General features: G+C 48.5%; 1 protein-coding gene across 2 annotated transcripts; it reads right to left on the minus strand.

Moving 5' to 3' along the window:
* Window positions 1-9,036: 9,036 nt before the first annotated feature.
* Window positions 9,037-18,933, minus strand: TRAPPC3 (trafficking protein particle complex subunit 3). 2 transcript variants are annotated; one of them, XM_006934568.5, is made up of 6 exons: window positions 18,768-18,917; window positions 18,496-18,650; window positions 11,825-11,922; window positions 11,480-11,579; window positions 10,249-10,431; window positions 9,037-9,791 (listed from the first exon to the last, which is right to left on the minus strand). In XM_006934568.5, coding segments are annotated over exons 3-6 (405 nt in total). In that variant the 5' UTR covers window positions 11,827-11,922; window positions 18,496-18,650; window positions 18,768-18,917; the 3' UTR covers window positions 9,037-9,671. The 2 variants fall into 2 exon arrangements, with proteins under 2 accessions (XP_006934630.1, XP_003989906.1); XM_003989857.6 differs by lacking the exon at window positions 18,496-18,650 and having other exon boundaries at window positions 18,768-18,933.
* Between the last annotated feature and the right edge of the window lie 60 nt (window positions 18,934-18,993).

Genomic DNA, 18,993 nt, shown 5'->3' on the forward strand with positions numbered 1-18,993 from the left:
AGGTATACACCAGCCGCGCCACTCCTCACTGGGGCCTCTCGCCCTTGCCCACCTCCAGATCCTGGGCCCACTCCTGTTCTACCCCTCAGACTGAGGAGATTGCAAGAGGTCTTTGGGTCTGGCCTCCTGGCCTTAGCCAGCCCTGAGGGATTATAGGAGGCCGGGCTGGGGTACTCCCCTAAGAAGGGGAAGGGGCCAGTGGGCAGGGGACCTAAGAGAACACTGGCTGGGGTGGAGAACTGGGTCCCTCCCCCAGAGCCGGTGTGAGAACCAGGCCCTTGATAGGGATCAGATGGGGAGTGAGGGCTCAGGGAGGGGGGTGGGAGCTGAGCAGCAGGGGCTGAAAGTTGACAGCATGGACTCTGGAGTTAGACTGCCCGGGTTCAAGTCCAAGTACCCCATTCCCCAGCTGCATGCCCTTAAGCGAGTTACCTAACCTCTGGCGCCTTTGTTTCCTCATCTGAAAAGCTCACAGGCTAGCTGTGAGAATTAAAGCCATCAATCCGCCTGTGAGCTGTTCTTAGAGAAGGGAGAGGCAGTCAGTGTACGGGGAGCTGCTGAGGCAAGCAGGCAGGTTGGGGGGGGCCGTGCACTGGTGCTGGGGAAGGGGCTCCTACAGGCTGCATGCACAGACACTGACACGCTCAGCCAGTGCCCCACAGGATCCCGCCTGATTCTCCTAACTCCTTGAACTTTCCTGAAGCACTTGGGCCTGGTTCTCTGTGGCATACATGGGCCCCTCTCTTCTGCTGCTGCTGCTGAATGCCCTGCAGGGAGAAAGAGTTCAGCTCCTTCATTCAGGGAGCCCCAGTCCAGGACCTGTCCTGTTGTCCCATAGCTCTGGTGTTGACTGCACTCTCCAGGTGGGCCTCAGCTGCCCATCCCCCAACAGAGGCCGAGATAGCCTTGCCGTGACCCTGCCACAGCTGCCTCCCTGTCCACCAGCTCTTTGCATAGCAAACTTCAAGGCAGGAAATGAGTGTCCTAGAGCCAGATGTCTGCAGATTCTGCCATCAAAGCTCCCCTCTGGGCTAGGCCATCCCAATTGCCAGGGGCAATTGGTTTGTTTCTAGTGCTGTCTGGTTATCAGTGGGTCAGCTCTGCCTGAGGTCACCTGCTGTGTGGCCTTGAACAACTTGCTGCCCCTCTCTGGGCTTCAGCTCCCTCAGCGATCAGAATCAAAGGCTGGCAGAGAGGACTCAAGGACTATTCTAGGGGCACCTGGCTAGCTCAGTCAGTAGAGGGGGGTGACTCTTGAGCTCAGTGTCATGAGTTGAAGCCCCATATTGGGCATAGACATTATTTTAAAATTTTATTATTTTTTTAAAATTTTGGGGCACTTGGGTGGCTCAGTCAGTTAAGCATCCAACTCTTGCTTTTGGCTCAGGTCATGATCTCATGGTTTTGTGGATTCAAGCCCCATGTTGGGCTCTGTGTTGACAGCTTGGAATTCTCTCTCTCCTTCTTTCTCTGCCCCTCCCCCACTCTTGCTGCCTCTGTCTCAAAAATAAACTTAAAAAAACCCACTTTTTTTTTAATATAAAAAGTTTTTTTTTTTTAAAAAAGGCCTGTTCTAGACCTGAGCAGGGATATCAAATGGAGTGGGTGGTTAAAATAAACCAGACCAGGCGTGTAACCTGCTTAGCGCAGCCCCTGGCAGAACCTATGCTGGCATCTGCCCGATGGTTCAGAGCGTGGGCTGAGGAGTCAAGCAGACCTGGGTTTGGATCCCAGTTCTGCTTCTCTGTGACTGTGGGCAAGTGGCCTCATTTCTCCAAACCTCAAATTCCTCCTCTTTAAAAGAGGGACACTGAGGGGTGCCTGGGTGGCTTAATCAGCTTAATCGACTCTTGATTTCAGCTCAGGTCATGATCTCACAGTTCATGGGTTTGAGCCCCACATCAGGCTCTTTTAGTGCAGAGTCTGCTTGGGATTCTCTCTCTCCCTCTTTTTCTGCCCTTCCCTGCTTGTGCTCTCTCTCTCAAAATAAATAAGCTTAAAAAAAAGACTGATAGTCCCTAATGATAACAGCTAACTCTCACAGGGCTCTGCCTCCATGCCAGGCACTAGTATGAGTGCTTTATGTGGACTAACTCATTTGATCCCCCACAAGAACCCTTTGAGATGGGCATCATTATAGTTGCCCCTTTGTAGATGGGAAAACTGAGGCGCCGACAGGTTAACTGACTCACCCAGAGTGACATAGCTGGGGACGTGGGTGAGCTGGGAACTGCCTCCAGGCAGACTGGCCCCCAAGTCTACCCACCTTGTCACAGGGCCTCTTGGAAGACAGAATGAATATAAAGTCTACACAGGCCGGGCACATAGAAGTGAACTCAATTAATGTGCATAATCTTTATTACTGTTACCACGATTCTCCCATTCATTCTAAACTTCTATCTTGATCTGCCAATAAGAAAACTCTCTAGGCTCCAACCACTTCAGCTTGAAGCCTGGGGAGGGCCTGGATGGAACCTTCCTCTTGCCACCACTCCATCTGTCTGGCAAGCTGAGGAGGGGGGAGGGATGTTTGCACAGATGTGTGGCCCAGGGTGTGCAGATAGCCGGGGGAGGGGTGTGGTGCTGGTAAATTCCTGCTCCACTAGTGCCTTGGCGATTCTGCACCCCCACCTCATCCCCACCTCCAGCTTCCACATCTGCTGGAGGACTGGTTCTACAATTCCCGGGAAGCCCTTCTCTCTGTCTCACCCTCCTTTCTTCCAGTCGCCAGAGGCCTCTCCTACAGGACTAGAGAAATAAAGACCCTCCTGCAACCCCCACCACCCCCTCACTTCCACCCCAGGGGATCTCTCGGCCCCATCCTCAAAAATCCCAGTAATGCAGTGGAAATTAAAGTTACCTTAAATGTTCTAATCTTATAACAATTTTGCTTCAATCAACATCTAAATGTGACCACATGTGCCCAGACCACCCAGAGCCCTGGTTGGTGGCTTGGTGGGGGGAGCGGGGAGCTCCTGAAGGGATGGAGGGCCGAGGGTTGCTCTCAAGCATGGCCTGGCTCTGGAAAGGCTCCCTGGCGAGGAGGTCTGCAGGTCACTGGGCGCTCCCTCCGCTTTCTCCTGGCCTGCCCACAGGTGGGGAATCCCTCCCTTCCTCACCTCTCCTCCAGCAGGCTGGGAAGCATGACGGACCATGGTTGGAGTCTGCTTATACTCTCTCCTGGGTATCTCGGCTTGGGGACAGCTGGGGACTCAGGCAAGCGGAGGCCAGGGCTGGCTTCATGGGCATGCCTGCCTGCACATTCACACAGAGCTCCTTGCTCAGACAGGCTTGGTTTACTGCTCTGCGGGGTCACCTTGAAATTCATAATTTTTGAACAAGGAGTTCTACATTTTCATTTTGTACCGAGCCCCAAAAATTAGGTAGCTGGTCCTGGTGGAGGTCCACATACCCCTCTGTCTATGGACCCTCCTCACTTCATCCTCACACTCAGTCGGCATGCAGGCAATAAACATTTATTGAGCACCCAGTTTGTGCTAAAAAGTAGCATTAGATGCTTGGGGATACAGCGATGAGCACCACGGACACAGCCTTGAATTCACAAAATTACTCTCTGCACACACTCAGACCCTCCTATATCCACAAGCAGTAGTTTTGCAAGACGGTTCTGTACTCGCAATCACATTAATCATAACTGCCAATTAGGGAACAGCCAGAATATGCCAGGAAATTTACACACTTCTTGTTTCATCCTCAAAACAGTCCATAAGGCAGGCATTATTATTAGCCCCATTTTAAACCAGATGAAGAAACTGGCGCTCAGAGTTCAAATCCTTCACTCTTGTCACATAACCAGTAAGGAGCAGAACCCAAACTTGCCTTTGTCTCTGGTCTACAACCTCTTCTGTCCCTTTCCTCCTCCCCGCCACTACACACACTGCATTCGGCTGCTCCCCCATGGACGGAAGCTCCCAGCATCTCCCCAGCTCCCAGCACAGGACTCTTTTTGTTAAGCGAAAGAGTTCACATAGACACACTCCCCAAGGAATACACAGAAACAGACGCACACTGAAACCCAAACACACACGTAACACATAATTTAGAGTGGGTATCCAATACTGGATTGTTTGGGTTCAAGTCCTGAATCTACAATGTACTAGCTCAGCGTTCCTCAGTGTTCCCATCTCCAGAATGGGCATAGGGATAGGGCTATTGGGAAGGCTAAATGAAAAATGCATGTGGGGCGCCTGGGTGGCTTGTCAGTTAAGCGTCGGACTTCGGATCAGGTCATGATCTTACAGTTTGTGGGTTCGAGGCCCGCATCGGGCTCTGTGCTGACAGCTCGGAGCCTGGAGCTGTTTCAGATTCTGTGTCTCCCTCTCTCTCTGTCCCTCCCCTACTCACACTCTGTCTCTCGCTCTCAAAAATAAAACATTTAAAAATTTTAAAAAAAGAAAAGAAAAATGCACATGAAGCACTTAGACCAGCACTGACCAGCGTGTAGCCCCTCTTCAACAAATATTAGCTGTTGCTATGAATAACATTTGTCCGCGCTCACTCACACACGCTCTCAAGCCCTCACGTCGTCCCCCCAGCCCTCCTCAGCCCAGCTCAGTCCTACACGTCCCCACGGCTGACAGTCCAGGCACCCAGGGCCAGGAAGGAAGAGCGGCTGCTTCTCTGGGCATCCCCTGGGGCTCTACCTGGGCTGGCCCACGTGTGTGGTGCAGAGTGAGGGTGCCGCTCCTCAGCAGCTCTGGGCCCATCAGAGAGGGCTTCCCGGAGGAGGCCTCCACCCAAGCCAGTGAAGGCTTACCAGGCGAGGTAAGATGTTGCCGCCCTATGCCTTGGCTCCCTCCACTGTCCCTCACAACAACCACCCCCTAACTTCTTCTGCAGCGCCCTCCCTCCACCCCCTTCCCCACAGTAGAAACTTTCCTCTCCTCCTGCCAGGAGCGTAAATTGCCCCCAGGAATGCGCTGTGTCCCACAGCAACCCTGGCAGTGGCCCTCGGCTGTCCTAGGGTCAGGCCTGGCTCTACATCAAAGGCTGGGGAGCCGTAACAGCGAGGCTCCTCGCCTGCCGCCACCCTCCCCGCACCCCCCCGCCCCCCTCCCCCGGCCCTCTGGCTTCCAGGGAACAGCACATGGTAGCACTTAAGCTCCGAGAGAACCAGAAGATGCCTTTCCTGCACCAGCACCCCCAACCATCCACAATGAACTACTTGTTAGGAGACTATTTTAATTTTACTTAATGCAATTTCTGTCCTGGGCCTCTGTTGCCACCTCCTTCTCTGGATGCCCAGTACAAATATAGGGGAGGCCAACCCACCAGGGGAAGGTATAACCTAAATATGGAAATGTCACGCGTGGAGGTCTAGGGCAGGAATAGGACTCTCTTACATCAGGGGAACGGTGCTGGTGCTCTGGTCTCCACTTAGGAAGACGAGGGGTTGATGAGAGGAGGGCTCAGGGCTAGCTTGTGCAACTGAGGCCAGCATGAGAGTTTGGGGTATGCACAGGGGCCACACACTTCTTTGCCAAAGTGCTCTAATGCCCTGGATTCAGTAGCTAGGCCCTCGCCCTCACTTAGCCTGGCAGCACGTAAGCTTTGCTGTCAGATCCTGTGGGAGTGACTGGGGAGAAGGGGGGAGCGCGTCCACGTTCTAACCAGCTTCTGAGAGTTGTCCATCAGGTGCATCTTCTAGCAAATTATGAAAACCAGGGGTCCAACGGTCACACTAGGACAACAGAGTGGTGATCTGGAGACCCCTCGTGGCCAAAGGCTGAAGAGCAAGGCCTTTTCTTTGAGCTCTGTGGAGCCAGTGCCAAGCCCAAAGGCCACCAGCATGGACTCCGGCCCCAGGCCCCAGAATTTCGCTTCAACCCAGGCTGCTGACCTCATTATTCAGCCCCCCTGCCGTAAAGCCAGACAGACCTGCCCCATCTTGCTTGGGAGGGCATGCCGGTACATCCTGGAGAACGAGGAATGGCCCAGCCTTGGGGGGCTGTCCCAGCCTCAGTCAGAGTAAAGGTGAGGGATATATAATCCACAATGAATTAATTCCAGGGGTGGGGATGTGGTAGGGGACCTCGAAGCTTGGTTGCTGGGACTTGTATATGTTTGGCTCATTTGGAAGAGATGATGAGGTGATGTTCCCAATAGTTCCATAGTCCCCACCCCCTCCCTTCCCTCAGCCTCTGGGTGCACATCACACAATTGTGGGGCTGCCACTGGGAAAAATCACTGAGGGGGCTTTGTTTCCACAACTTGCCGACTCTGTAATGCTGCCCATGTTTAACTCTGGGAAAGGAAATATCTAAAACCTCATACCATACAAAGGGCTGCCGGGGAAGTGGGGGTGGTGCTACAAGAGGAAGGGTGAGAGCCCCCTGGAGGAGGGAAGGGTGCTGTTCACTTTCCTAGGCAGGGCCCAGGCACCGCACAGCGCATCCACATCTGGGCCCACATTCATTCTCTTTACCTCCTTGATTCACTCAAACTCTAGGGTGACTGGACCCAGCCCTATACTGGGTGCTAAGGATACCATTGACCAAAATGGGGTGCCCGCCCTAGGGCCCTAAATTGTATCTGGAGGGGGAGGTAAAGAGGCTCAGAAAAGACAGGATCCCAGAGGGAGCCTCCTTATACTTGGGAACACAAAAGTGACACCCCCTCCCCACCCCTGCTTGGTGGCCCAACCCAACTGGAGGAGGCAGGTCGTGTGCAAACTGCCTCTGTTACTGGCGTCCCAAAACCTTGGTTCTAACCTACACAACCAAGACAAACTTAACGCACAATGCATCACTTCAGGCCTGTGCACTAACCTTGAGAAAAGCCCAGAGGCCCCATTTCCCCCCAACAACCTGAGTATCAGGACCTCAAGGCCCTAGGCTGTCTCCAAGAACAGTGCTACCAATAAGGCCTGACAACCTCTGATCCCTCCCTTGAAAAGCTATCCTAACTTCTATAAGGCTGGGAGAGGGGCCCACAGGCCTGCTCCCCTCCCACCTCTCCATGTGAACCAGGCATCACAGTTAATATGGGCTTTGTTGGGAATGCAAGCCGGTGCAGCCACTCTGGAAAACGGTATGGAGGTTCCTCAAAAAACTAAAAATAGAACTACCCTATGACCCAGCAATTGCACTACTAGATATTTATCCATGGGATACAGGTGTGCCGTTTTGAAGGGACACATGCACCCCCACGTTTATAGCAGCACTATCAACAACAGCCAAAGTATGGAAAGAGCCCAAATGTCCATCGATGGATGAATGGATAAAGATGATGTGGAGAATATATATACACACAATGGAGCATTACTCGGCAATCAAAAAGAATGAAATCTTGCCGTTTGCAACTACGTGAATGAACTGGAGGGTATTATGCTAAGTGAAATTAGAGAAAGACAAAAATCATATGACTTCATTCATATGAGGACTTTAAGAGACAAAACAGATGAACATAAGGGAAACAAAAATAATATTAAAACAGGGAGGGGGACAAAACAGAAGAGACTCATAAATATGGAGAACAAACAGAGGGTTACTGGAGGGGTGGGGGAGGGGGGATGGGCTAAATGGGTAAGGGGCATTAAGGAATCTACTCCTGGATGTAAATTTAAAAAAAGAAAATTAAAAAAAAAAAAGAAAAAATGTCAATAAAGCAAAAAAAACAAAAACAAAAACAAAAAACAAAACATGGGCTTTGTGACCTAGCTTCTCCCCTTAATGGCCGTATAACTTCAGGCAATTTGTCGTCTTCCCTCTAAAAATGGACTTATTTTGGGGCACCTGGGTGGCTCAGTTGGTTAAGCGTCTGACCCGTGGTTTCAGCTCAGGTCATAATCTCACAGTTTTATGAGTTCAGGCCCTGCATCAGGCTCTGTGCTGGCTGCTGGTCGCCTGCTTGAGATTCTCTCCCTCTCTCTGCCCCTCCCCCACTGGTGCTGTCTCGGTCTCTCTCCAAATAAACTTAAAAAAAGTTTAAATCAAAATGGAGTTATTGTGAATAATGGAATTATCGTGGATTAGGTAATGCAAAGTGCTAGGACAACGTCTGACACACGGTAAGCACTCAAAAAATCTACCCAACACCAGAGGTTTAACTTTCCTTTGACTTCATATCACCCTGTAGACACTACCCTACTTCTTAGCTCTTCTTTACAGCAAAACTCCTTGAGGGGCGTCTGGGTGGCTCAGTCAGTTGGGCGTCTGACTTTGGCTCAGGTCATGAACTCACGGTTCGTGGGTTCGAGCCCTGCATCGGGCTCTGCGCTGACACCTCGGAGCCTGGAGCCTGCTTCGGATTCTGTGTCTCCCTCTCTCTCTCTGCCCCTCCCCCACTCGTGCTCTGTCTCCCTCGGTCTCAAAAATAAATAAACATTAAAAAAAAAATGAAAAAAAAAAAAACTCCTTGAAAAAAAAATTTAGTAGTCTTAGTCCTCTCCCTTTCATCCTCTCAAACCTCCCATCTGGGTTTCACCTATTTTTATTTTTCAGTATTTATTTTGAGAAGGAGGGAGAGCACGCGCATATGTGCACGTAAGCAGGGCAGGGGCAGAGAGAATCCCAAGCAGGCTCCATGCTGTCAGCAGAGCCAGATGCGGGGTTCGATCCCATGAACCATGAGACCACGACCTGAGCTGAATTCAAGAGTCAGCTCAACCGACTGAGCCACCCAGGCATCCCTATTTTTAAGTAAACTCTATGCCACACGTGGGACTCGAACTCATAACCCTAAGATCAAGAGTCACATGCTCTACTGAATGAGCCAGCCAGGTGCCCCCTCCCCATTCTTAACAAGGTCTCTCTAGCCAAGCCTTCCAACTTAGTGGCCAAAAAGCTCAAGGTAGTCCATTTTAGGTATATCTGCGGTAATGGTCTGCTTCTAGATTTTGCTAGATAATAAACCCAAAAGTGACTTTGAAGGAGTATTTGCTCCCAGGCTTCCCAGACTCTCTAGTCTGTGGGGAGAAGCCATTTCTAGACCAGGTAAAAGCAAGGCAGGGCCCAGGGATTTAGCTGGTCTCCTCACTCCACTGCAATAAAATTCCAGAAAGAAAACAGAACATGATTAGGATTTCACTCAAGAATGTGTCTTTATTGAAGAATTTGTAAGAAAAAAGGATGGACCCTCTGTAAAAAGAGGAGATGTTGCCTCCAAACAGCAGGGAGGAATGAGACCTGGGTGGCTTCCCAGAAGTCAGTGTTTCCAGCATGGCTCCCCTCTCCTGGCAAGCACTAGAGTGTGTCACACCATGACCAGTAATTCCTGTCCATCCCTATCACCCTCTCCTCCCCCGTCCCACAACCCTGGATTCCCTACAGCCATTTACCAATGGCTTTCTGAAGGCCCAGGAATAGATGTGGGGTAGGCTTCCCTCTTTAATGGGATCAAAACGGGTTTTGCTTTGGAAAATTCAAACAGGAATGTAAAACAGTTTAGCTCTTTCTAGTCCAACCAGAGATGACTGCATCCAACCCCTCTGAAGGGAGAGGGAGCAAAGAGTTTCCCTCCTGAATGTGCACACTTGTGGGGTAAATGGACTAGATTGCAGTCTGCTCTTTATTAGCATGGAGAATGGAAACAGAAAAATATGTAACAACCATGTTAAAAGAGTCACTGAGTTCTAGAGGGCAGAGGGAGCTGAGGCTTCTGATTCCAACAAGTGCTCCTTCCTGCTAGCTACCCTGAAGTCCTGGGGATGGTCACTCCTCTCCAGCTGGGAGATTGTCCTCAATCCGCCTGATGAACCTCATCCGGATTTCTGTCACACCGTCTCCTTTCAGGGTGTCCTGGACAAACTTGGCCTCCACAGCCATCTGGACCTGGGGGACAGTGGGAAAATGAAGGGGCGGGTGCCTAGTTGCAGCCTCTGGGGAACCACAGGGGACAGGCTGTTGCTGACTCATCCATGGCAGTCCCAACAAGGGGGCTGGTTTCTCGCAAGGACAGGATTGCCAGTTCGTGTCCCCTGTAGAAAGCAGTGGCCCCGATCTGTAAGGCTGACCTAACAAAGAGCACCCACAAATGAGACCTTTACCCAAATAAGCCAATCTGGGAATTTCCTGGGCTTTGGGGGCTGACAGCACTACTATCAGCAAGAATCATCACCATGTAGAAACATCCACCTTGGATCCTATGCTCAGCAGCGTCACATCTCAGGTAGCAAAGTGCTGAGGGGAGCCAAAGGCCTTTCTTTTCTCTCCTTCTCTCATTCCTTCAAACCTTTATCAAGCCCCTGCTACATTTCAGGTGTCCCAGAAGGTAAAGAGCCGCACTCACCATTTCCAAGGCTCCCCGTAACACCCCACACAAGAGATTGGAATAAATAAGGGATGAGTGGTTATCAGGAAGTTCCACAAAGTCCACCAAGGGATTATTTTCCAAAATGAGGGAGAATTCGTCACCAGCTGGGCTCCAATTGGTGATGCTTGGAGTGATGCCCAAGTACATCTTGAACGCCACCTGTCAGGAACACATGACAGCACTATGTGGAAGAGGAGTAGGGGCCGCACACCAGGGAAGGTGATGGGACTGGCAAAAGAGAACTGAGTGGCTTGGGAACTAAACTGTGGCCTTTGCAAAACACTGGAGCTTTAGGCATTCAGGGCAAAAAAGACAAAGCATCTGTGCACAATTCCACACCCCGCTCCTTCAAGGCATCATACAGTTAGGCAACTTGCTGCCCACCTACACTTCTTCTGACGGGGTGGCTTCTCGGAACCAGCACATGAGAGGCCCGGTCCACTTCCTCGTCCTCTGTGCTACCTGAATCCTTCTTGAAAGCAAGTATGAGTCACTGTGGCAGAATTACTCTGAAGACATCCTTCCCTCTATCCACCCTCCTGATTCCAAACCCTCACACTGTCTCTTCACTATCAGCTCTCTGTAGGATTGGGGCCGGCATGCTCTACAACAGAAAGGACCAACCTTTAGGCAACGGACGCCACAAAGCGAAAGGCGTTTTATCATTTATTATTAATTCTACCGTACGTAATGTTAATATTATCAATAGTGACCATTTACTATAAGCACACTAAGTTAAGTGTATTCGTTTTAATTGAATGCTCATGCTCATTATTTCCTTTACTTCTCACAATCACTCTGTGAGGCAGCTCTTATTTTCCTTTTTGAAAGATGAGGTAAGTGATAATTAAAAGGTTAAAAGCAACTTACCCTTAACTGGTAAGTACTGGAGCCAGAATTTGAAGCCAGGTTTGTCTGAATCCAAAGTCTGTATTCTTAACCCCCAGGCTGCTCTGCTACGTCTTCACAGTCAAGGAGACCTGGCTTTGACTTCAGTGGGGCTTTCACCCACACAGATGATTCCAACCACTCTTCCCTTTTCATAATCTGTGCTATTCCCAAACCACCAGGAAGACTCCTTTGACCAGACAGCTGCCTAACTAGTATTTTGGAATACTAAGGGCCTCTCTAAGGGAGATGGAGAATGTGGTAAGCAGTGCCTCCCAATGACATCCCTCAGCACAACAAGGTGGCCCAGGATAATGACCTTGGCGATGACGTCTGCAGTTTCCCGAAAGTCGTGGCACCTTCCAACATTTGACCGTGCCAAGAAATCTTCTATCAGTCGGACTCCAATGTTATAGCCCCTGGGAAGAAAATAAGAGAACAGACTGTATTATGGAGTGTGAATGTCTTACGTCTGAACATAAGGCTGCTGGTGGTAAAGGGAAAATCGGGGACAATTCCAAAACATCTCAATACATGAGCTCAGTGGAAACTGTATCCAAAATATTGGTTACAAAAGAGAATCCTGTTCTGGGCTCTAAAGGACCATGCGGATTGTGCACTAGGGAGCCCCATTCTTGTCCCTCCCGCAGAGGAGCTCACTCACATTTTATCCAGCTGTTTATTCACATCTTCATCATTTTCATAGTCCTTGCATAGCTGGGTGACCAGGGCCCCATAGGTAAGGGTGAAAAGCTCAGAGCTCTAAAAGACATTCAAAAGACAGTCAGAACCAAGATGCACAAAAAACAAAGTTTAGTGAGTCTAGATCAGCCTCAATGCAGCTGTCAGGATTCAAAGGAAGGTCATCTGTGTATGGTGAGAAAGAATATCCTCCTCTATGGAGTGCCAACGAGTGTGGCTCCCCAGGGTCAAGGTGGCAGGGCTTCAGCCAGACCTACTACAGAACAGGTTGTAGAAGGCACTTCATGCATAGGGGAATCACTCTTCCAACATATCAAGGTGGGTTTCTGCTAACCCAGGACCCCACCACAACCGCCAAGCTAAGCTTGGGTCACCAGAATCTGGGGTGGGAGCAGCAGTCATCCACTAGATACCATGAAAGACAGACCTGAAACAGACAGTTACAGATTAGCTTCTGTATGTTAGCAGGTGTGACCAATGGCTTCTCTACACCTAAGACTGTCTGGGGTGTCCTGGCCTCAACTCCCTCCCAGCGCCCCACCCAGGAGCAGCAAGGACCCAGGGGCCTTGTCTTTGGGGAGGAAAGGAAGTCCTAGACAAAGTCCGCTGCTCTGATAATCCCCCTCCTAAGTCACCAAAATGAGGAAAAATAATGTTCCTCTTGACACAGAGCGAAAATGTTTCCAGGAATGGGGTCACTCGGAAAGGAGTCCAATCTTTTGTGTACCTGGAACACAACCCTGATCTGGACTGGTTTCTACTACAACCATAGTTAACATCACAGAATGCCTGTCTCAGATAAAGACTCCTGTCACCTACCTACCAAGAAACAGAGAGGTGGAAGCGGAAAGGATGACAAATGCCATGACTACAGAATGAAAGCAGGAGGTCAGGAGCTAAACACAGTGAAGAACATGCTAACAGCACATCTGGAGCAATGGATCCACACAGAAGGCAGGCTGAAAGATCAAGTCAGCCACCCAACCGCTCCCTTCTGAGTGGAAGCTCGTCAGACTTGGGGCAGAGCACCTTTCTGTCCTCAAGTCTTCTGGGGAAGAAAGTCCAAGTAATGTTAAGGCCCAGGCTCTCAGGACCTCAGTGCTCCTCACCTCGTCCCCCTGGCCTGGTGCTGAGGTCACTACAAGAATGATAATGTGAGCCTTCTGCTCACATACTGCCTTCTACTTTTCATAGTCTCATTTTCCACCCCACCATAATTCTGTAAGGCAGAAAGGGCAGGGATTAATCTCATTTCAGAGATGAGGAAAACTGAGACTCAGAATGATTAAGTAATCTGCCCAAAGACAAACAGCTAATTATTGACAAAAGTAATTTTGGGAGACAAAAAACAAGAGTTTCTAAGCCAATATTCACTCTACCCCCTGTTCCCCATAAGTTCAATATTAATAGCCCCCCTAAAAAATAACAAAAAACTTACCTGCACCAGAGAGTCAGAGAATCAGTTTCAGAACCAGGAAGCTTTTTGAACTAAACTAAAACAGTCAGATCAGGGTGTCTCCAAGAGACCATTTACCAAATATGGCAATTAAGGGGAAGCTATTAAGGAGGCCAATGATTTTTTAGTAAAGTTACGGGTTTGGCACTAGAATGGCTTGGACATGAATGGATGGAGACAATCCAGCAGTTACCAGTCTATCGAGTTGGCACCACTGCATTAAATCAGGAGAGCTTTCCTTCCATTATTAATGAGCCTTTGGATAGAGACTCCAATGGCCTCAGCCCACCATAATGCCGAGTAACATGCATATCACAATGTTATCAAGCACCTTATACACACAGCAGCCCCGAATTTACCAATAAAAAAAATCAAGGTTCTAAACAGATCTGTCCATGGTCAAAGAATCAATATGCCTGGGATTTGGGAATGAGATTCCTGACCCAGGTTCTCCACACTCTCTCTTAATTTGCAATTCTGTCTCCATCTCTGATTATGAACCAAGCCCACTTGAACAGTGTGCAATGTAAATACATCACTTAAAGGTCTTCATACTTTAAAAATAGGAGTGGAGCTGTGGCACAGAAAAAAGTCATCCATTCAATGTCTACTATGTACCAGCGATTATCTAATAGGAGGGTGATACATAATAAATTGAATAAAATATATGGTTTGCCAGATGATGGTAAGAGCTATGGACAAAAAGCCAGCAAAGGATACACACATGCAGAGAGGGAGAGAGGGAGAGGGAGACAGAGGGAGAGGGAGACAGAGAGAGAGAGAGACAGAGAGAGAGAGAAGAGGGGAGGGAGAGAAAAAGAGGTGTCAATTTTAAATAGGATAGTCAGAGAAGGCCTAGTAAGGTGATATTTGTGCAAAGACCTGAAGGAAGTAAGGATATGCCATGAAGAAACCTGGGTGAAAAGATTGTAGGAAGCAAGTGCAAAGACACTGACATGGGAGTATGTCTGCCATGTTTGAGAAACAGCTAAGAGACCAATGTGATTTGACAGGAATGAATAAAAGAGAAAACAGAAGAGGAAGACAGGTTACTGCTGACCTGGGTTTTCAGTCCTTGTGACCCTTACGACAAAAGGTTTCATGGGACCTTAAAGGTCAGATAATTCAATTGATCCAACTTCTTCATTGAACATAATAACCACATTCTCCTTCCCAACAAAAACATGAATCTCTTCTGCAACATTTTTAAGTGCTTTAATTATGTTTAGTAATAATGGCCATTTACATTTATAAAATCTTCAGAATGCCTTTCATTAATCCTAATAACAACCATGAGTTTAGCAAACATCATCCATCCCCATTTTATAGGTGACAGGTTAAGTAACTGAGATTCAGTCTTCTTAATAGTTGAGCACTGTCCCGTAAAAAGTTATGTGATCGAAGCCATCACTTAGTATTTTGGAACATCAGTTTTTTTTCACATCTGTACAATGGTGACAATCCTATCTGCCCTTGAGGGCTACAATGAGATATACATAGGGCACCTGCTGCATAGTACCTACAAAAGAAGTAGATGCTGTTATTTTTTATTCTTAAACTAGTTATCTGTAGTGTGCTGTCAGAGAGTACCCTGAATTGGTTTAAGGAGGGAGATTTTTGAATCAATATAAAGAACTTTGTAATAACTAATAAGGCAAATAGAAAGAACAATGGGTTTATGGGGCATCTGGGTGGCTCAGTCAGTTAAACCTCTGACTCTTGGTTTTGGCTCAGGTCATGATCTCGTGGTTGGTAAGTTTGAGCCCTGCATCGAGCTCTGTGCTGACAGTGCGGAGCCTGCTTGGGATTCTCTCTCTCCCCTTCTCTCTCTGCCCCTTTCCTGCTCATGCTCTCCCTCCCTCTGTCTCTCTCTCTAAGATAAATAAACTTTAAAAAATTAAAAAGAAAGAAAGAAAGAAAGAAAGAAAGAAAGAAAGAAAGAAAGAAAGAAAGAAAGAAAGAAAGAAAGAAAGAAAGAATGAATGAATACTGGGTTTGTAGTCAGAAGACCTGATTCTGAGTCTGGACTGCCACTTACTAGCTGTGGGGTTTTAGGTAAGTCACTTTACTTTGCTAAATCTCAATCCCCTCACACAAACACGGGTAACAGTAAAATCTGTCATGCTGGAGGATCTAATGAGATAACGGACTTTAAATGCTTTGCAGACCAAGAAACCACAGAATAGCCAATACGATCTCCAAGTACTATAGGCACAACCTGAGCAGAGCAAGTAAAGCCAAGCCCTACTTTAGGTGAGCTACTGTACTTGATGGTTTTCAAAGCCTTTTCAGTTAGTGCCCCGGACAAACAAATCTTCCTAGGGGGGCCGATCTTTGGAGCTAATGCTCCAAGAGTCACATTTACTATTTTTATCAACACAAATAATTCAGTGTGACTGCCCCAAGCAGCTGGGAATGAAGGTCAGTAACAGGAGGGAGTTGATCCCTCTCTCTTACCCTCCGGCCTCCTGTATGGAGATTCTGAGTGCTGCCACTGAAGTAGTAACCCACCTGAGCACTGGACAATACAGCCACTGGGGTTGGGTTACTAGTAACACAACACAAAATAAAGTTGGGTTTGACTGTCCATGGAATTCAAGAACCAAACACTGTACAGACACATAAAGGCTAATATCTGTACAAACAAGGATGCTTGCTAGCTGACATTTACCGAGTACTAACTGTGTTGAGGGGACTGTCACACTGCTAGCTTTTCATGCATGATGTCAATTAATTCTCAGAACAACCGCATGACAGATACTATTACTACCCTTTCGAATCTATTTTTTTAAAGATGGTGAAACTGATGCTTATAACAATGAAGGTCACACAGCAAGTAAGCAGTTAGGCCAGGACAGTACTACACCCCTGTGTTGTATACTTTTCTGCCTCTCTCAAAGCATGTGCTTCTCAAGGTCAGGAACTAGGACTGCATCTCTGCACTTCTCCCAACACCTAGCACAGAGCTACCCATATAGTTAGGGCTCAGGAAAAGTTTGCCAGATACATGGGCTGTTTCTGCTCGCACAGACTAAAAGCAGAGGTCTAGTTCTTTGGGTTTATTAATCATTTAAGTCTTGGAGGGTTTAAGTGGGAACACAGTAATTAGCAGAAGGTTGGGCCAACTGGGAAGAGGGCTGCTAGAGGGAGAGACCCCCCCCAGGAGGAGAGGAGCATACCAAAACCAGGTGGCCAGCAAGAGGATCATGTGACAAGCCCTTAAGTAGGCAGCAGCAGGAAATGAATGAGAGGGTGCCCCAAACCTTCATGTCATTCATTCACTAAATATTGATTCCCTAGAGCCAAGCATCATCCCAGATGCTGGGAACAGAGCAATGGACAAAACAAATCCTTGCTCTGGTGGTTACATTTTCATGGGGAAGACTGAAAAGAAACAAGTATATAATTTATAACGGAATAGCGCCATGAAGGAAAAACAGAGTAGAGTAAGAGGACAGAAAACTAGTCAGGTAGTCAGGGAAGGTCTCTTCAGAGGAGGTGACATTTGAGTAACTGCGAATGAAGTAGGGAGTAGCTACATGAGGGTTAGGGTTACTCATTGGGGGAAGGAAGTTCTAAGCAGAGACACCAGCAGTTGCAAAAGCCTTGAGGCGGGAGTGTGCTGCTCCCCTCCCTAATTCTCCCCTCACCAAAGCAGAATGAACACGTAGGGGGTTGCTGCTGGTGTTAAGGGTGGAACCTGGAGGTTCCTGTTTAAAATGGTATTAAAAGGGCACCTGGGTGGTTCGGTCAGCATGGAGCCTGCTTCAGAATGTGTCTCCCTCTCTCTCAATATTTAAACATAAACAAATAAATAAAATGGTATTAAATATTTCAATAGGGATTTCAGGTTTAAAAAAAGTACAAAACAAAACTAAGATATGAAAACTAAGCATCTCCTCATATCTTAGGAAAAGAGGAAACAAACATTTACCATGTCCCATACATTGTACACTGTTGTCTCACTTAATCTTAAGTAGGCATCATTGTCCCCAATTTATAAATAAGGAAATTGAGGATCAAACAAGACTTGAGAATTCCAACAATGTCCATGCTTCTTCCCCTACATGACAGTTTCCTAGTAAAATATACTTTTTTTCTTTTTAAGTCCTTGATATTTTCTCCAAAACAGGAATTCTTAACCTGTGATCCATGGAGGATCTTCAGGGACCCACAAATCCCCCCAAAATGTAAACAAGTGTCCATGTACATGTCTGTCAATTCAACATTTCTGGGGAGGGGCACCTGGGTGGCTCAGTTGGTTAAGTGTCTGACTCTTGGTTTCAGCTCAGGTCATGATCTCATGGTTTGTGAGTTCGAGCCCCGTGTAGAGCTCTGTGCCATTAGAGATTCTCTCTCCCTCTCTCTCTGCCCTTACCCTGCCCATACTCTCTTGCTCAAAATAAATAAATAAACTTAAAAAAAAAAAATTCTGGGGAGGAGATCCATTGGTATCAGCAGCTTCTCAAAAGGGGTCTGAAAAAAAAAAGTTAGGTACTACTTTGGAGTGTTAGGGCCTCCTGTGGCCCATTTTTGGTGGCTGTTCCTAGTGTAAGATGCCAAGGTATAAGGGATGTTTAATCACCCCGCTAGAGCTGAGTGTCAACAAAGGGCCCCTGATTGAGTTTCCAAATCGGGAAAGAAAGACAGCATGGGCAATTCTGGAGGAGGTAAGAATATGGCAAAGAAAAACACCTGGCAAGAGGTCCCCTTAATTTGGAGGAAAGCGTCATCTACTTTCCAGGTCAGGCTGCCACCTGCAACCAAACTTTACCAGACTACATGGTGTCCCACTATTCCCAGGGCAAGAAAGGAGTCCCCCCGCCCCCCCGCCAGAGAGGTACCACTTACTGCCACCCTGCCTACTGCTCCAAATAAAAGTTCCTTTCTGGCAGGATCAGTATCGGAGCATCTCTTACAATCCCCAGAGCACAGTGTGAGAGACAGTAGGGCCTAGTAGTCTGAAACTTGGAAGTTCTACAGAGACATGAGTTCAAATCCCAATTCTTCCTAGATGTAAATTTGGGGAAGTTATGTAACCTCTCGGAGCTGTAAAACTGCGGTAACATTATCTACCTGAGAGAGTTACTTAGCGAATTAAATGACACCGTGTACGTAAAGTGCCTGGCTCCGTGCCTAACACACAGTAAGAGAGCAATAGTGGTAGTTACTATTACCGTCGTCGCTGTTGGTCTAGCACACGGCGGCTCTCAGGCGTCGGGGGAGGGATCTCTGAGCTACTCCAGCGGCCCTGCAACCTGCTTCAGGCCCGGTACGTCCCCGGCGTGACTCTCCCCTCCAGGCCCACAGGCAGCCCCCTCCTCCTTCCTTCCTGCGAAAGCACTTTGCGCTCATAGGAGGCCCTTTTCCAATTGCGCCCCGCGCCGGGCCCCTTCCCCAGAACGCCTCCATTCCGCCCCGCTCGCCGAGGTCACGCGCTCCGAGTTACCATTTTCTTGCTCTCGGTGCCACGGTTCGCCTGCCTAGACATGGTGCCGGCCGCCGGACCCCGCCTCGCCACAGACCTGCTCGGCGACCCCTCTGGACACCGCTCCACCCAGCCGCGGCCCCTCAGCCTTCGGGACTGACCGGCACCAACTCACCGCGCCTGCGCGGCCTACCGCAGGGCACCACGGGACTCGTGGTCCGGCGGATGAGGATAATTCCCGCCCGGT

This window comes from Felis catus, chromosome C1 (genome assembly GCF_018350175.1).
Source record: "Felis catus isolate Fca126 chromosome C1, F.catus_Fca126_mat1.0, whole genome shotgun sequence".
NCBI classification, from domain to species: domain Eukaryota; kingdom Metazoa; phylum Chordata; class Mammalia; order Carnivora; family Felidae; genus Felis; species Felis catus.

Excerpts from the sequence above, each read along its gene's own strand:
- TRAPPC3 (XM_003989857.6), bottom strand. The coding sequence starts at position 18,809 with ATGTCTAGGCAGGCGAACCGTGGCACCGAGAGCAAGAAAATG. Across the intron at positions 11,580-11,824 it reads AATAAACAGCTGGATAAAAT|GGGCTATAACATTGGAGTCC; the intron begins GTGAGTGAGCTC and ends TTTTCTTCCCAG. Across the intron at positions 10,432-11,479 it reads CTGCAGACGTCATCGCCAAG|GTGGCGTTCAAGATGTACTT; the intron begins GTCATTATCCTG and ends TGTTCCTGACAG.